General features: G+C 60.1%; 2 protein-coding genes across 3 annotated transcripts in view; one reads left to right on the top strand and one right to left on the bottom strand.

The window, feature by feature from the left end:
• Positions 1 to 4,355, top strand: part of MYO1D (myosin ID) — a 268,215-nt gene extending 263,860 nt beyond the window's left edge. Inside the window, exon 22 of the mRNA XM_036340564.1 lies at positions 2,247 to 4,355. Within this exon, the coding sequence (XP_036196457.1) occupies positions 2,247 to 2,403 (157 nt within the window). The 3' untranslated portion in view covers positions 2,404 to 4,355. The remainder of the gene's footprint in view (positions 1 to 2,246) is intronic.
• Positions 4,356 to 6,272: 1,917 nt separating this feature from the next.
• Positions 6,273 to 10,465, bottom strand: CDK5R1 (cyclin dependent kinase 5 regulatory subunit 1). 2 transcript variants are annotated; one of them, XR_004972855.1, is made up of 3 exons: positions 10,324 to 10,465; positions 8,711 to 10,077; positions 6,273 to 7,796 (listed from the first exon to the last, which is right to left on the bottom strand). XR_004972855.1 is itself a non-coding variant. In XM_036340563.1 (2 exons), the coding sequence occupies exon 2, from the start codon at positions 9,936 to 9,938 to the stop codon at positions 9,015 to 9,017; it is 924 nt and encodes a 307-aa protein (XP_036196456.1). In that variant the 5' UTR covers positions 9,939 to 10,077; positions 10,324 to 10,465; the 3' UTR covers positions 6,273 to 9,014. The 2 variants fall into 2 exon arrangements, 1 of the variants encoding a protein (XP_036196456.1); XM_036340563.1 differs by having other exon boundaries at positions 6,273 to 10,077.
• Positions 10,466 to 14,093: the final 3,628 nt, after the last annotated feature.

Here is a 14,093-nt window from a genome sequence, read left to right as displayed (position 1 = left end):
CTGCAACCCCCACCCGTGGGCTCCATTTCAAGGTGAGGTTGTGCCCTTGTGATCCGGGGTGCCATCTGTAATAGCCATTTGCTCCTCGTTTTCCCCCAGCGCAAGCCCTGCACGAGGACTGAAGAGCAGATACTGGAGGTGCACAGGGCCAAGAGCAGGGGAGGGGGCGTCAGGGGTGCTCTCTGCTGGCCCTGAACTCGGGGCCCTGAGGGAAGGGCTGCGCTGAGAGTAGCCTGTTCTGACTGTATGCACAGGCGGGTGGGCTAGGGATTCACGTTTCCTTGGTTAGATTTTTCTAGCCCACTTGGAATGGACTCTTTCAGAACCTTTTCCCCAAGACCGAGTCCCCAGGTGGTTCTGGAGCCCACCGGGAGTGCACAAGTGTACCAGCCTCCACAGACGGGGAGGGAAGATGCAGGCAGTGGGGGACAGGGCCTGTGCCCGGCCGTAAAGGAAGGGGACAAGGGCCAGGGAAGGCCTCTTCGAGGGTCGGGTGGAGGCTTCCACAGGCTGGGAGTCCAGCATGAGGGACCCAGAGGCCGTGCTGGGCTGACAGGCGGCAGGGAGGCCGCCCAAGCGTGGGAGCCGCAGGGGATGGCCGGGGTCGGCGGGCAGGAGGCCCTGTCCTGGAGGCACGTCTGCTGCAGGCAGGGCTGCAGTGCTGGGCATCGCGTGCTCCTGGCCACGGGGCCCCACAGGGACCCGGCCGCCCGCAGCCTGGCCCCGCACCTGCCCCGCACAGCAGGCCCGGCTCCCGCGGGGGTGAGAAGGTCCTGCGTCACTGCCTGATGGGCTCTGCTATTTTTGGGCCCAGGCTGATTAAAAATAGCGGCTAAGCCCAGGTTTCAGCTGCAGCTGACAAGACATTAAGAGACCCGAGGCCCCCAAGTGACAGCCCTGGGTCTCCTCCGGTGCCCGTTAATGAGGACGCGGAGGGACAGGCCTGAGAACACCCCGCGCGCTTCCCGCTGTGGGGCCGGCTGTGGGCATGTGCGCGGGGCACCCCAGGAAGTGCCCGGCGCGTGCTCGGCTGGAGGCCGGCAGCACCCGTCACCTGAGCGCTGTCTGCGGCCAGGACGGCTGCTCAGGGCCCGGGCAGGAGGAGACACGTCAGTGCTTGTGCCTGGAAAGCGCCTCCTGCTCACCTGGGCGCGGGGAGGGGCGTAAGGCTGGGCCAGCGGGAGCGCCTGCGGCCTCGGCCCCACTTCCCTGCGGGGCGGACGCCGGGCACTCGCTGTTCAACACCAGGAGGGTCGCAGCCCGGGGAGCCCAGCAGAGCGATAGGGGGCCAGCCCGACCCCTGAGGCCCCAGGCCACCGGGTCTTTCTCCTCTCACCGCCCAGCGCGCAGAGAGCTGCCGCGGCACAAGCCGAGGTTCCGTGTGGGCTGCGCCGCACGTGTGAGCGGACGTGAGGTCCAGCCTGTTCGGAGACTGTCTCGCGTCTTAAATAAGCCGCTCTGCAGCGTATCCGGGCGGTGTGAGGGGGGGGCGGGGGGGCTGCGGCTACTCGGCAGGTGCACCAAGCCTCCCTGAGCCCCTCCAGGCAGCAGCGGCACAGGCCCCCAGGCCGGAGCGTGCGCGGCCACTGCACGGTCTTCCCGTGGCCGACCTCCCGACCGCGGTGGGTCCATCCAGCAGCAGAGCGGCCTGATGCTCGGTGGCCAAGCCGAGTCAAAGCCCCAGAGGCTCCCGGGGACACTGCAGTCAGACCCGTTCTCACAGCTGGGCCCGTGCCCGCAGGGGGAGCGGCTCCCCAGGGGGAGTGTGCAGGGCAGTCTCCCTTCAGCCCGGACACGGTGCCGCCCAGGGCTCCGATTCCTGAGAAATAATTGGAAGGAACCCCACTCCCACCCCCGCCCCTGTGTCAGGCCCCCTGCTGACTCCTAGAGCCCCAGGCCTCGGGCCTCAGGCCGGGGAGTTGGTGGCTGAGGTTCACCGCTTCCCCCTCCTCTGGTCCAGCTCAGCACGCTGGTCGCGGAGCCAGGCTGCGGCCGAGGTCGGAAGGTCAGCGCCCTGCTCTCGGAGGCTCTGGTTGGAGGCCGCCCCCCCCCCTCCCGCCGCCACCACCACCACCACCAGCCTCCTGGGGCTTCTCCAGGCCTCCGAGGAGGCCTCCAGTGCCCGTGCCCCTGGGGCATCTGGGGGGCCCACGGGAGCTTGGCCAGAGGCAGGCCCTGGGTGGCCTGGGAATCACCCACCCCGGCTGCGTGCTAACTGCCCGTCTGTCTTTTTCTTGGTTCTCCAGTGAGAAGCGCCACCTTCAAGTCAACGTCACCAACCCCGTGCAGTGCAGCCTGCACGGGAAGAAGTGCACCGTTTCCGTGGAGACGCGGCTCAACCAGCCACAGCCCGACTTCACCAAGAACCGCTCGGGCTTCACCCTCAGCGTGCCCGGGAACTGAGGCTCCCCAGCCGGGCGCACTCGGCATCCTGGTCCCCGTCTCACTGCCGATCCGATCCCAGCTGCCCCGCTAGAATCAGCTGCAGGGCCTCGAGTGGGGCGCCGCCCCTCTGCCTCCTTGCAGGCCCCTCCCCTGAGGTCTCTTCGCCTCCTGCCTTCGGTCTCGCCTTCCTCTGCCCCAACCGTCCCCAGTCCCGTCAACAAACCAAAGAGCCCGGTGCCCCGTCCCAGAGCCCCGGGCGGGCTCCAGCCCAGTCTCACCTCAGAGGCAGCTCAAAGGTGCCTTCAGTTGGTGAGGGTGTCCCTGGACGGGCCAGGTGGGGTCAGCACCTTGACCCAGGACCCCCTGCTGGCCCTGTAGGAGGTGGGGTGGGAGCCCCCTGCTCCCTCTGTGAGCCCATCCTGCCCCGCCTCGCCTCCAGGGGGCCGAGGTCCCGGTGGCTGTTTCTTGGCTCCTCCGTGGACCCCGTTCTCCCAGCAGCAGCCAAAGCCACCAGGTGAGCAGGTTCACCTGTAGGACCAGCCCCTCAGCCCAGGAGCAGTGGCCGGCGGGACAGCCATGCCCCGCTGGCAGCCGGCCTGCCCGGGTCTGCCCCGCCCGGCCTCCTGGCCACCTCTCCGCCGAGAGCAGGGGGACGGATGCGCCCAGGATCCTCTTCACCACGCGCCTGTGCCCGCGGGTGCCTTCACGTATTTCCGCAGTTCGCAGGCTGCTCGTCGGATACCGTGTCTGCTGCACCCGCACTCGCGTCAGGAACACGAGTAGAGCGGAGTGGCAGGGGCCCCTTGTGGGCCCCTTCACGCTCGTGGAGAACTGGGGCTGGGACAGGAGGGTCAGAGCACACGGGAACCGTGGGGGCGGGGGAGATAGAAAAGGCGGAGTCCTGGCACCGCATGTCCACCCGCCGCGGGCACGCAGCCCTCAGGCCCGGAGAACAGCACCATCTTGCCTGTCTGTGCCCAGCACGTGCCTTCAGGTGACTGCCTGAGCCCAACCCCTGCCATGTCTCAGCTGAAGGGGGCGCCTGGCCCTCTGGGCAGCATGGGCCCCCCTCGCCCCCGCTGGAGCCTTGGCAGGGGACTCGGCGCCCTGCGAAGGGGCTGAAGGTGAGCCCAGGCCGCAGGAGCAGCCTGGCAGGGTGTGAAGGCACCCGCTCCCTGCTCCCCACGCTCCCGTCCTGTCACCCTGGCCCCGCACAGCACACCAAGCGCCTGATGCAGATCCTGTGCCTCACCCAGGGCCCGACGTGGCCCCCAGGTGGTCCCGGCAGCTGGTCTCATCCGCACCCCTCCTGCTTCGCGGGGCTGGCCAACACTGGCACCTGCGCAGTTTGCAACAAAGAACCCACCTGGCAGCCTGTCCTTGGGAGCCATTCTCCCTCCCGAAGCCCGGCCAGCTGCCCGCGCCGCGCAGAGGGGCACCAGCCCGGCTCAGCGACGCGCGTCCCTTTGCCAAGCACCTGGCCGCTAGTGGAACCACCTGAACTGGCCCGCCGCCTCTCCCCTCCGCTCATTCCCCCGCCTGTCGCTTTCTACAGGATACATGCAGTGTCTGTCCCAGACACACCAAAGTGGAACCTGCCAAACGAGTGCCTTTCAGAGGCCGGGGGGAGCAGGAGGGCTGGCGGCCTGGCCTCCCTCCGCCTCTGCGTGGCCGGGAGCCTCAGCCCAGCCCAGGACCTCCGGGCTGAGGGCCATGCACTTTCATCGCGTCCTAAGAGAAGTCGGTGTGAGACTGAGGGAGGATCAGGAATGTAGGGCGAGACCACGGTGATGTTCCCAGGTGCCGAGGGGGAAGCAGGACACAGTGATTGTACGCAATGAAGTGTTTCTCTTGATTTAATTAAATGCAATGTAAGGTTTGGTGCATATATTCCTATTTTCCATTAAATTAACTCTATTTCTAAAGCATATTTTGATTTACCACCAAGAGCAATAAAGAGTTAAATCTTATTTTAAAGGTGTTCTGCGTATCTTTCATTGGAAACTCCACCTGTGATTGTGAACTTTTCACTTCTACACAGCCCGCTGTTACCCCGAGGAAGGGAGGGCGCATTCAGCACAAATACCATGAAATGCAGGGTAAGGCACCTGAGCCTCCTGAACACAAATACTGCGTGGTGGAAAAAAGACCTCACCCTCTGAGGCAGCATGGAGGGACATGGAGAGCAGTGTGCTAAGCCAAATAAGCCAGGCAGAGAAAGACAAGCATCACATGACCTCACTCATATGTGGAGTCTCATGAACAAAGTAAACTGATGAACAAAATAGATCCAGAGACATGGGAGCAGGGAACAGGCTGAGGAATCTCAGAGGGAGGGTGGAAGAGATCAACCAAAGACCTTGTGTGCATATGTGCATAACCCACGGACACAGACCACAGGGTGGGGAAGGCCTGGGAGGCAGGGGCAGAAGAGGTCATTGGGAGGGAAAGGGGGGCATATGTAATACTTTTTTTTTTAAATATATTTTATTGATTTTTCACAGAGAGGAAGGGAGAGAGATAGAAAGCTAGAAACATCGATGAGAGAGAAACATCGATCAGCTGCCTCCTGCACATCTCCCACTGGGGATGTGCCCGCAACCCAGGTACATGCCCTTGACCGGAATCGAACCCGGGACCTTTCAGTCCGCAGGCCGACGCTCTATCCACTGAGCCAAACCGGTTTTGGCAATAATACTTTTAACAATGAATATACATATATATATATACACACACACACACACATATATATATATATAAAACATGGTGAGAAGAAAGCTGTGGAAAGGAGTAATGGGGGGAAGGCAGCGGGGTTCAATCCAAACACTTCCTGTGCCATTTTGAGGCCTGATTGCTGACTCCAAGTTCAATGCTTTCGAGTTCACTGAAACTGAAGCGTGCATTTACGAAGGAAAGGCTCCGATTCCTATGGCTGCAGCCTGGGGGTGGCAGAAGGACCAGGACTTCTCAGGGTGGGGGAAGCTGCAGGCCCCAGCACCCACGGCCCTGCAGCCACAGGAGGCCACCCTGTCATCACAGGAAAGAGCATGCAGTGCGGCCTCTGGGACTCGGACCACGGGGTGGGGGGGAAGGGGGGGAGGCTGGAGGCTAATAACCCCCAAGTTGCAACCTGAGCAGAACAGCCTTCCTGGTGCCCAGGGGCAGCTGCAAACCACAGGCGCAGGGCCTGGGCAGGTCGGAGCCCACCACCTAGTCCCTGAGGCTTGGGCTGGGGGCATGAGAGGACAGAGACCACTGGCAACACAGGCATACCTCATTTTATTGCGCTCACAGATGCTGCATTTTTAACAAGACCCTCCACCAGCAAAAAGATTACGGCGTGCTTTACTGCACTGCTCCCTTGTTGATGGTGGTCTGGGGCCGAACCACAGTACCTCTGAGCTATGCCGGTCCAGCCAGAGGGGACCCCACCCTTGCACAATTATGGGCTTACTGGACGCCCCAAGGCTGGGCCACATGGACGCCACTCCTCCAGCTGGTCTGGGTGCCTCTGAACAGTGGGTGCTGAACAGAGTCAGGCCCACAACATATGGGGCCACAGCCTTGGAGCCAAGCTCCACAATCGGGTCCCTGTAGGACCACCAGCCAGCGGTCACCAGGCTGTGCCTGGGCCTGATCAAGCCAAGAGAGCCACCCCTGCCCCGCCCAGGAGATAAACCCTAGTCGACTGAACCTGTGCTTCTTCCTCAATCACCTTCACAGCCACGTGCTGTGCTGGTTAAGCCTCTCCCCTAACGCAGCCCCTCCCTTCTCCCACCACCCTCCCCTCCCCCATAACACAAATCCAATTAGATTCTGAGTGCAGGAATCGTTTATAAAAAGCCGCCTGGCCTGCTCGTGAATGATGTGCCCACGAAAGGTCTATGTAATGGATGGTCAGTGCATTTTATTTAATCAGCACGGTACAAAAATAAATAAAAATAAGGGAAGGGGAATTAAATTACAGCCAAACTGAGCTTCATGACCTTGTCAGATTATAAACCACACATACTTACAAACACACTACACATACATACGAAATGAGACAAATATAAATTAATATTAACAATACCCACAGTTTGGTCAAAGAATAGCTACAGAAGAAATTGCACTAAAAAAACAACATACATCGCACGTTGTGTAATTAGCAGTTTCAAATATACAGCTATGAAAAGGTTCCGAGTGGAAAAAATGGCACATTTTCTTTTCATTGCAAGTTTAACAACTGCTGGAACGAAACTAACTCCTAATAATTGCATTTAAAGAATATATCAACCCTTCGGCTTTACAAGAAAGAGAAAAACCAAATCCTGAACGAGTATTCCTGTGACTTGTTCTGTGCACGGGTGTAAATTTCACAGCCATCTGTTCTAAGATTATTTTTCTTAAGACACAAAATGCTCCTGGTCGGCATGCACAATATCACTGTAAAAGCAACAATGAAAGAATAAAGGGGTGGTGGTGGTTGTTTTTTTTTGTCAGTTTTTTTTCTGTATTTTTTTTATGTTGTTCTAAAAGTAGTCTTCATAGCAGCATGTCAGCATGTCAAACGGGTTCATTGCTTGCACACTCGAGTGTATCAGTTCCTTTACACAATACTGATGACCAGTGCAAGGGGAGGGAGGAGGACGCGCCAGGCTTTCACATGGATGGAACTAGAGTTACGTCCTTAGTCCCCGACCACTCCTGACCTCTGCACCTCCTCCAGAACAGAAAAAAAAATAAATATGGAGAAAGAGAAGGAAACACACAAAACAGGAATCCTGTGGATGTGACTGAGCAGTTTCAGGCCAGGTTCAGCCCGCCGAACAAGCGACTGCAAACACGGGCCCCTCCTCTTGAGACGCGGCATCGAACCACCCTCTTCCATGCCTCCAGGGCCCGCTGCCCTCTAGGGCCTCCTACCTCAGGTCACACGTGGCAGCAGATCTGAACAGACGGGCCGGTGACAATCCAGCGGAGAAGAAAGGCGCTGCAGTGAAGTCTGTGCCAGCGGCCCGGGTCCTCCCAGCCCTGCACCAGCTTCTCTGGCGGCCCCGGATCGGCTCGGCGTGGGCCTCGAGGCGCAGCTGGGGCAAATGCTCTGGCGCATGGGCAGGCCCTCGTCCGCACATGCGGGCTGGCCGCGCGCCGCGGGCTCTTAGGGCCGGCCTCAATTTCACAGCTTGCTCTTTTTAACGTAATTTTCAGTAGTGCTTGTGCTGAGATGGCAGCCACCCGGGACCTAATCCTATGTAACATGAGCCTCTGCCTCCCCACCCACCCCCCATTCCAGCACTCCCTCGGGGGCTGGGAAGAGCGAATTCTCTGGAGCCTTCACACTGCTCTTTGTTCCCCAAAGCCAGGGCGATGGGCCATGGAGGAAGACTCGTCCCTTCTCTTGGTCCTCTCCCAAGTCCCAAGCCACCAATCTGGGAGAATTAGAAAGAAAATTGATTAAGTACATATCCTGTGTTTTTACAGCCACTAAAGTGGAGACCAAAACCAGCAGCTGCAAATGATCAGTTGTAGAATCAGCAGGCTCACAATGCAACCGGAGTCCTACCCCGGCCTGTAATTGTCTCTGAGATCCAGCTGTCTCCCTGGGCCTTGCAGGGCAAGGCTTCGTCCTCAGAAGAAACCGAACTGTCTGGAAACAGCTTTAAATGAAAAGGGGTAGGAGTGGGGGCGGGGGGTACATCCTTACCAGCCCCCACGCCCCAGCTCTGCAGAACAGCATGTGCACCAGCAAGAAGAGGCCTCAGCCGGAGGTGGGCTCTGGCTTGGTCTCAGCCTGGCACGCCCCCTGCCAGAGGCAGGCGGGTGGTCACGGGCACCGCAGCTGCCCTGGCCTTCACCACGGGGTGACTAAGCGGCATGACCCAAGTGAAACACTCACCCAGGAAAGAGTGTCCCCAGCTTCCCCCCACCTCTTTAGCTGGGACCCACAATACAAGAACTTCATGAGTCAAAACAGCTCATTAACCAAAACTGCCGACATGGCCGGGAACAGGGGACAAGGGGACTGAGGGGCAAGTTCTGTGTCTCCACTAAAGGAAAGCCCTTCTCCCTAAAAAAGAAAAAAGAGCAAACGAGGGTTGTGCACGGCCAAACAACAGGACACAACCTTTGTACCAGGCTGGCTTCTCCTAGATTGAAGAGGCATAGCTTGCCTCGCAACCCCACAGGCGGCTCAGTCAGGATGGCGGCTCCAGGAGCCTCTGGGAGAATGGACCACCCAGAACTGGAGCCAGAAAAGGGCCCCCCACTAGAGGCGCCAAATCCTCCCGGGGTCACCTGGCCATAGGCCCCTCTCCAGCTCCCAGGGAGCGACCGACAGCCTCACCTGCCCTGGTCCAGCAAGGGCGCAGGCGACAGAGGCAGGTCAGTCCTTGGAATCCCCCAAAGTCGAAGGTCGGGGACCTGGGTGGCTCTGAACACATCTTCTGGGTTTTGCACACGGTCCAGGAGTTCAAACGCGCCCAGAGTTCTTGGCAGAGCTGAAGAAAACCCCTGGCAGGGCTGCAGGTGGGCCGGGATCGGCCCTTGGTAGCTTTGCTAGACACATACTGTACATAAAATCTGATTTGTTTAATAATAAATTTTTAAAAACGAATTGAATCCTTGAGCCGTGGTGCATGCTACGGGGCTCACCGATCCAGCCCTAGCAGGAGCCGCTTCTTGTCCTCCTGGCCGCTCTCGTTCTTCAGGTCGGAGAACACCTGTGTGAAGTAGTGCGGGTCCGCGTTGATCTGCAGCATCTTGGAGCTCATGAGGTTGATGACGGAGAGGCAGCGGTCCCAAAAGGCCTCCTTGCAGCTCTCCACCAGGAAGGGCTTGAGCGGGTAGGAGATCTCGTTGCCCATGTAGGAGTAGGAGAGGTACAGGCAGGTGAGCAGCACGGCCTGGAGCTCGTGGTCAGAGCCCACCTCGGAGGAGATCACGTCCCTGCAGAGCATGTAGAGGAAGACCACGTTGGCCGGCGTGATGAAGCCCTGGTCCTGCCAGCCCTGCAGGAGCAGCGAGCGGTCCACGCTGCGCAGCCAGAGCACGGGGTCCGTGGGGGACAGGTGCTTCAGGCGGTAGCACCGGCGGCACAGGAACTCGCCCAGGCAGCGCAGCAGCTCGCTGGTGGACGCCTGGACGATGACCCGTTTGGGTGTCCCTGCCGAGGTGATGGCAGGGTGCGGGGCCTTCTTGACCGAGGAGGAGACCCCGGTCTGGGAGCCCGAGAGCTGGCTGGCAGGGGGGGCAGGCGGCTGGGCCGGTGGGGGCTGGGCGAACGTGGACAGGTTGGCGCACGACAGCGACTTCTTCAGGTTCTCATTGTTGAGGTGCGTGATGTTGTTCTGGTAGCTGCCGTTGGGCTGCACCTTCTTGGAGTTCTTCTTCTTGGCCGACACGGCCACGATCCTCTTCCAGGGCAGCACGGAGATGATGGAGTGCCGCTTCAGGTTCTTGTCCTTGGCGTTCTTGCTATTCTGCACGGCCGTGTAGTGGCCCACCGTGGCCGCGCCATCCTCAAACAGCGTGGCCTTGCGGTAGCTGGGGGACAGGGACAGCACGGTGCCCATGGTGTCGCTGCGCGCCGGGCGGGGGCCCACGCCCCTGCGCGCCCAGACTGCCGGCCCGCGGGGAGAAACGGCTCACCGAGCCCGCGGCGGCCCCGGGAGGAGGGGGGGCGCTCCCGGGGGCGCGTGCTGCCCTTCGGATCTGCGTGGAAAACAAGATGGTTCTCAGCACCAGGCGCTCCTCCGCCCCCGTCTCGCGGCTCCCGCGGCCCCGACCCCCGGCTCCACCAGAGCTTCCCCGGGCTCCGCGGCCCCGCCCGCGCCCCGCGCCGCAGCCCGGCCGCCTCCACTGCGGCACCCCGCCCGCCGCGCTCCGGGTGCCGCGGGAGGGACCCCGCCCGCAGCCCCGACCCCGGCCCAGGCTCCCTGGGCAGAGGCGCAGGCTCACCCGGCAGGCGGCGGCTCCTGCGCTCCGCGCCCTCCGCACTGCGCGCCGCGGTCCCGGCGCTGCGCTCGGCGGGGCTCGGCGGGGCTCGCGCTCGGCGGCGGCGGCTCCGGAGCTACTGTCCAAGGTTCTGCAGGCGCGGCCCCGCCCCGCTCGCCGCCGCCGCGCTCGCGCTCCCGCTCCCGCTCCCGCTCCCGCTCCCGCCCGGCGCGCACCTCCGCGGTGCCCCTCTCGAGAGCGCGCGGCTCCCGCGCCGGCGCGGTCGGGCCTGGTGTTGCCCGGGAGCCGGGGCCGCCGCCGTCCTCGGCACGAGCCGCGCGCAGGGCTGGCGGGGCCGCGGCCGCGAACCCGAGGCGTCTCTACTCACCGCGCCCAGCGAGAACCCGGACCCGGGCGGCGGCGGGACTCGCAGTGCCGGCACCGCCCGCCCTGGCGCGTCCCCTCCCGCACAGCTCTCCGCCCGCTCCGCGCTGCCGTTCTAGCAGCAGCCGCCGCCCGCGTGAGTGCCGGGCGCCCCGCGCAGCCGAGCTCGGGCCGTGGGGAACGGCGGGGCGGGGCGGAGCGGGGTGGGGCGAGGACGGACCCCGCCCGCCGCGCCGCCCAGACACGTGCTGCCTTTGTTCCCGCCGCGGCGCCGGCAGCTGCGGGCCTGGGGGACGCTCTCCGCCTCATCCCCGCCCTGGCGACTCGGGCCCGCCCTGGCCGAGGCTGCCACCCGAGCTGCACGAGAAGCCATCCGCGGAGGCCGGGGCGCCGAGCCCCTCCTGCCATTTAACATCCTCTTTCCCCGGAAAACGATGTGGGAGGAACGCGAAGCCTTGGCGGAGGCCGCCTGGGTGCCACGCGCATCCCAAGTGGACTGCCCCGCTGCCCTTGTTTCCTGCCCCTTCAGGACCTCCGTTCAGTCCCCCCAGGTCAATGCTCACGGCCCGGGCGGGTCTTAGAAATCCAGGCTGAAGAGGCGTAGGCAGCTCGGGCCGTTCCCCAAACAGCGACTGGCTGTGCCACACCACACCTGTGACCGGTCCCTGAGGCCGCTGGCTGGGCCCTTGCCCCAAAGATGAGCCAATACTCAGCCCATCACATATGTGACCTCGAAATTTCCCGCCCCCTCCTCTCACAGTAAAAACTGAAGCAACTGCTTCTCCAACCAGTCTCTGGTCGTAATTTGAAGATTTGGTGCAGGAAAAATTTTTAATTCTGAATGAAATCCTGGTTCTAATAAGAACTGTTACCTTCACAGACAAGAATCCAGATCCTTCATTTGTTACTTTTAGTTTGGTTCTGGAGATTGATTTAGATTTGACCACAAACCTGGGAAACATATCTTACTTCAAATTACCACCTCCGGACCCAGTGCCGAGGAAGTGGCCACACAGAAAAGAGGATATCGAATTCCCTGACACCAGCCCACTCCAGCAGCCAGGCTGTCAGCCTGGGCCAGCTCTAACGACTGCCTTAAGCAGAACAGAAATCTGGTACCATTTAGAACAATGCCACATCACAAAGTACTAGAATCTGCCTATGTGCTACCCAGAGATCTATCAATAGTGGCAACTGAATGCTTACAGGGCATGATGACTATACAGTAGAAGATGCCTTGCTCTCTGCCGAGGGCTCCTTCGGCAGCCCTTCAGAGACAGCCACAGAAGCTGTCAGCATGGTCTGAAGGCAGGCCCTTAGCTCAATGTGCCCCTCCCTCTGACTGTTCCAGTGTACAACTCCCACCTGCTTTTCAAATGGAAGTCTCTTCAACCCTGTTCTATAGGCAGAAGCTCTAAGACCTAAGCTTCCCGCCCTCTGGCCCACTGACTCTCCCCAGTGACTCCGGCAGAGCTGGACCCAGCCTTGTCATCTCCACCCCTTGGGAAGAACCCAGCTCCCGAGGTGGCCCGCGTCCACAGCGCCTTTTCTGTATCTCAGGTCCCCTTCAGATTCTGGTGTTAAGCAAAGGTTAAGTGGTTCTCATTTCCCAAAATATGCCTAGAATTATAAGGCTGTAACCCACCCCTTAGAACCATTAGGATCCACCCTGTTACCTGTCCCTACAAATTTAATTCTAGCGATTCCAACTAATGGTGGCAGTACCGAGCTCCACTTCATCACACTCCCTTTTCCAAACCAAGGAAGCATGCATTTGCCTGGACTGGTTCCAGCCTGGCCATACTCTGTCCTTTTGCCTTTCCCCGGCACCTTCAAAAAGAGCCCTTAGCAGCATTACCCCAGCCTCCTCACACTTGTCAAAGACAAAGATGTATTTGCAGCAGGCAGAGCATGAATGGGGTAGTGTCGCCAGCCCACCTGCTGTTGTGGCTGGGGAGAGGCTGTCCGGAGCCCATCCAGGCAAGCTCTGCCTGTCTCAAGGCACCAAATGGCTCCTCTGCTCACTCAACCCACCACCACCACCAAGCTTCCATCCCCGCTCCAACCGCGAGGTAAGGAAGAAAGGACAGTAATCTGCCAGAAATGGCAGAATCAAGGACCCGGGAGGAGGCAGGCCCAGCTGAATGATGCGGTGCTGTTTTCTTCCAAAGAACTGCAGGGAAGATCTCCAAATCCCACCCCCATCAATCAGCTCATTTATCCTATAGCCTATCTCTTGCTGCCGGCAGGGCCAGCCTGCTTGTCATCTGCACCGCTGAGCTGGGCTGCCCGGATATCACAGGAGCGTCCCTGCCCTCTACATGCACCCTTCTCATATCACCCCGGGGGAGGCCAAGGACCTAGCCGGCTGGCTTCCAGAAAGGGTTCCAAATAAAGCCCGGCTAACCCTCAGGAAGTCGGCTTTGTTCTTCCAGGGATCTCCGAGCAGCCCCTAGTGGCCCTTCTGGGCAGCACAGGTTACATAACCAGCAGTCGCCTGCTCACCAGCCTCAGCCTTTGCTCCCAACACCATCACATCTCATTCACACAAGCAAGTCCCGGCACCAGGAAGGCTGGTGCCACAAAGGGTCCCAGGTGAGTGAGCGGGCCCAGGCCACCCTCTCAGCTGTGCCGAGACCCAGCTGATTTGAGCCTGGATGGGAAGCAGTGCTCAGTCTAGAGCAGCTCTGTCCACACGGAAAAGTAGCACAAGCCACAAATGCAAGCCACATAGGTACTTTTCTAGTAGTCATATTAAAAGAGTAAAAAGAAACGGGTGAATTTTAATAATATATTTTATTTACCCAATAATGCTCAAATATTTCGACATATAAAAAGGCTGAGCTAATTTACATTCTTTTCATGCTACGTCTTCAAAGCCAGGCGTAGGGTTACATGTGCAGCGCATCGCAGCTCCATCTAGCCCCGTTGCAGGAGCTCAACAGCCACGTGGCCCGTGGTTCCCCTTGGAGCGACCTGCAAAGGGGGCAGAGGACAGGCTACTGCCAGTCGGGGCTGCCCGAGGTATGGGAAGCCCTCCCCTATGCTCCAGCTCTGAAGATACCTTTGGAATCTCTTTTTAAAGTTCTTTATTGAAGCAAAACTCTTCCTGCAAGCAAAACTAGAGACACAGCACTGAAAACTGAGAATAGCAATTGCTCACACGGAAGTTGAGTTGGCAGCTAGAGCTCCCCTCCCTCCCAGGGGCCCGAGCCCTCGGGACCATCCCCAGGTCTGAGGTGTGTGAGGCAATCACTGCTCTTGAAGATTCCAAATGGAAACAAAACCACGAGTGTCAGGCCTCTTCGGGGACTTGCATTTCCATGACTTCATAGAGCCCTCAAACCACAGTTACCCTCCACGGAGGCGCCATCCGCATCGTGCAGAGGAAGCAGGCTCAGGATATTACA

Source organism: Myotis myotis, unplaced genomic scaffold (assembly GCF_014108235.1).
Source record: "Myotis myotis isolate mMyoMyo1 unplaced genomic scaffold, mMyoMyo1.p scaffold_m19_p_17, whole genome shotgun sequence".
In the NCBI taxonomy this organism is placed as follows: domain Eukaryota; kingdom Metazoa; phylum Chordata; class Mammalia; order Chiroptera; family Vespertilionidae; genus Myotis; species Myotis myotis.
This window is presented reverse-complemented; position numbering and strand designations above follow the sequence as displayed.

Coding starts and splice junctions, on each gene's coding strand:
- CDK5R1 (XM_036340563.1), bottom strand. CDS start 9,938: ATGGGCACCGTGCTGTCCCTGTCCCCCAGCTACCGCAAGGCCACGCTG.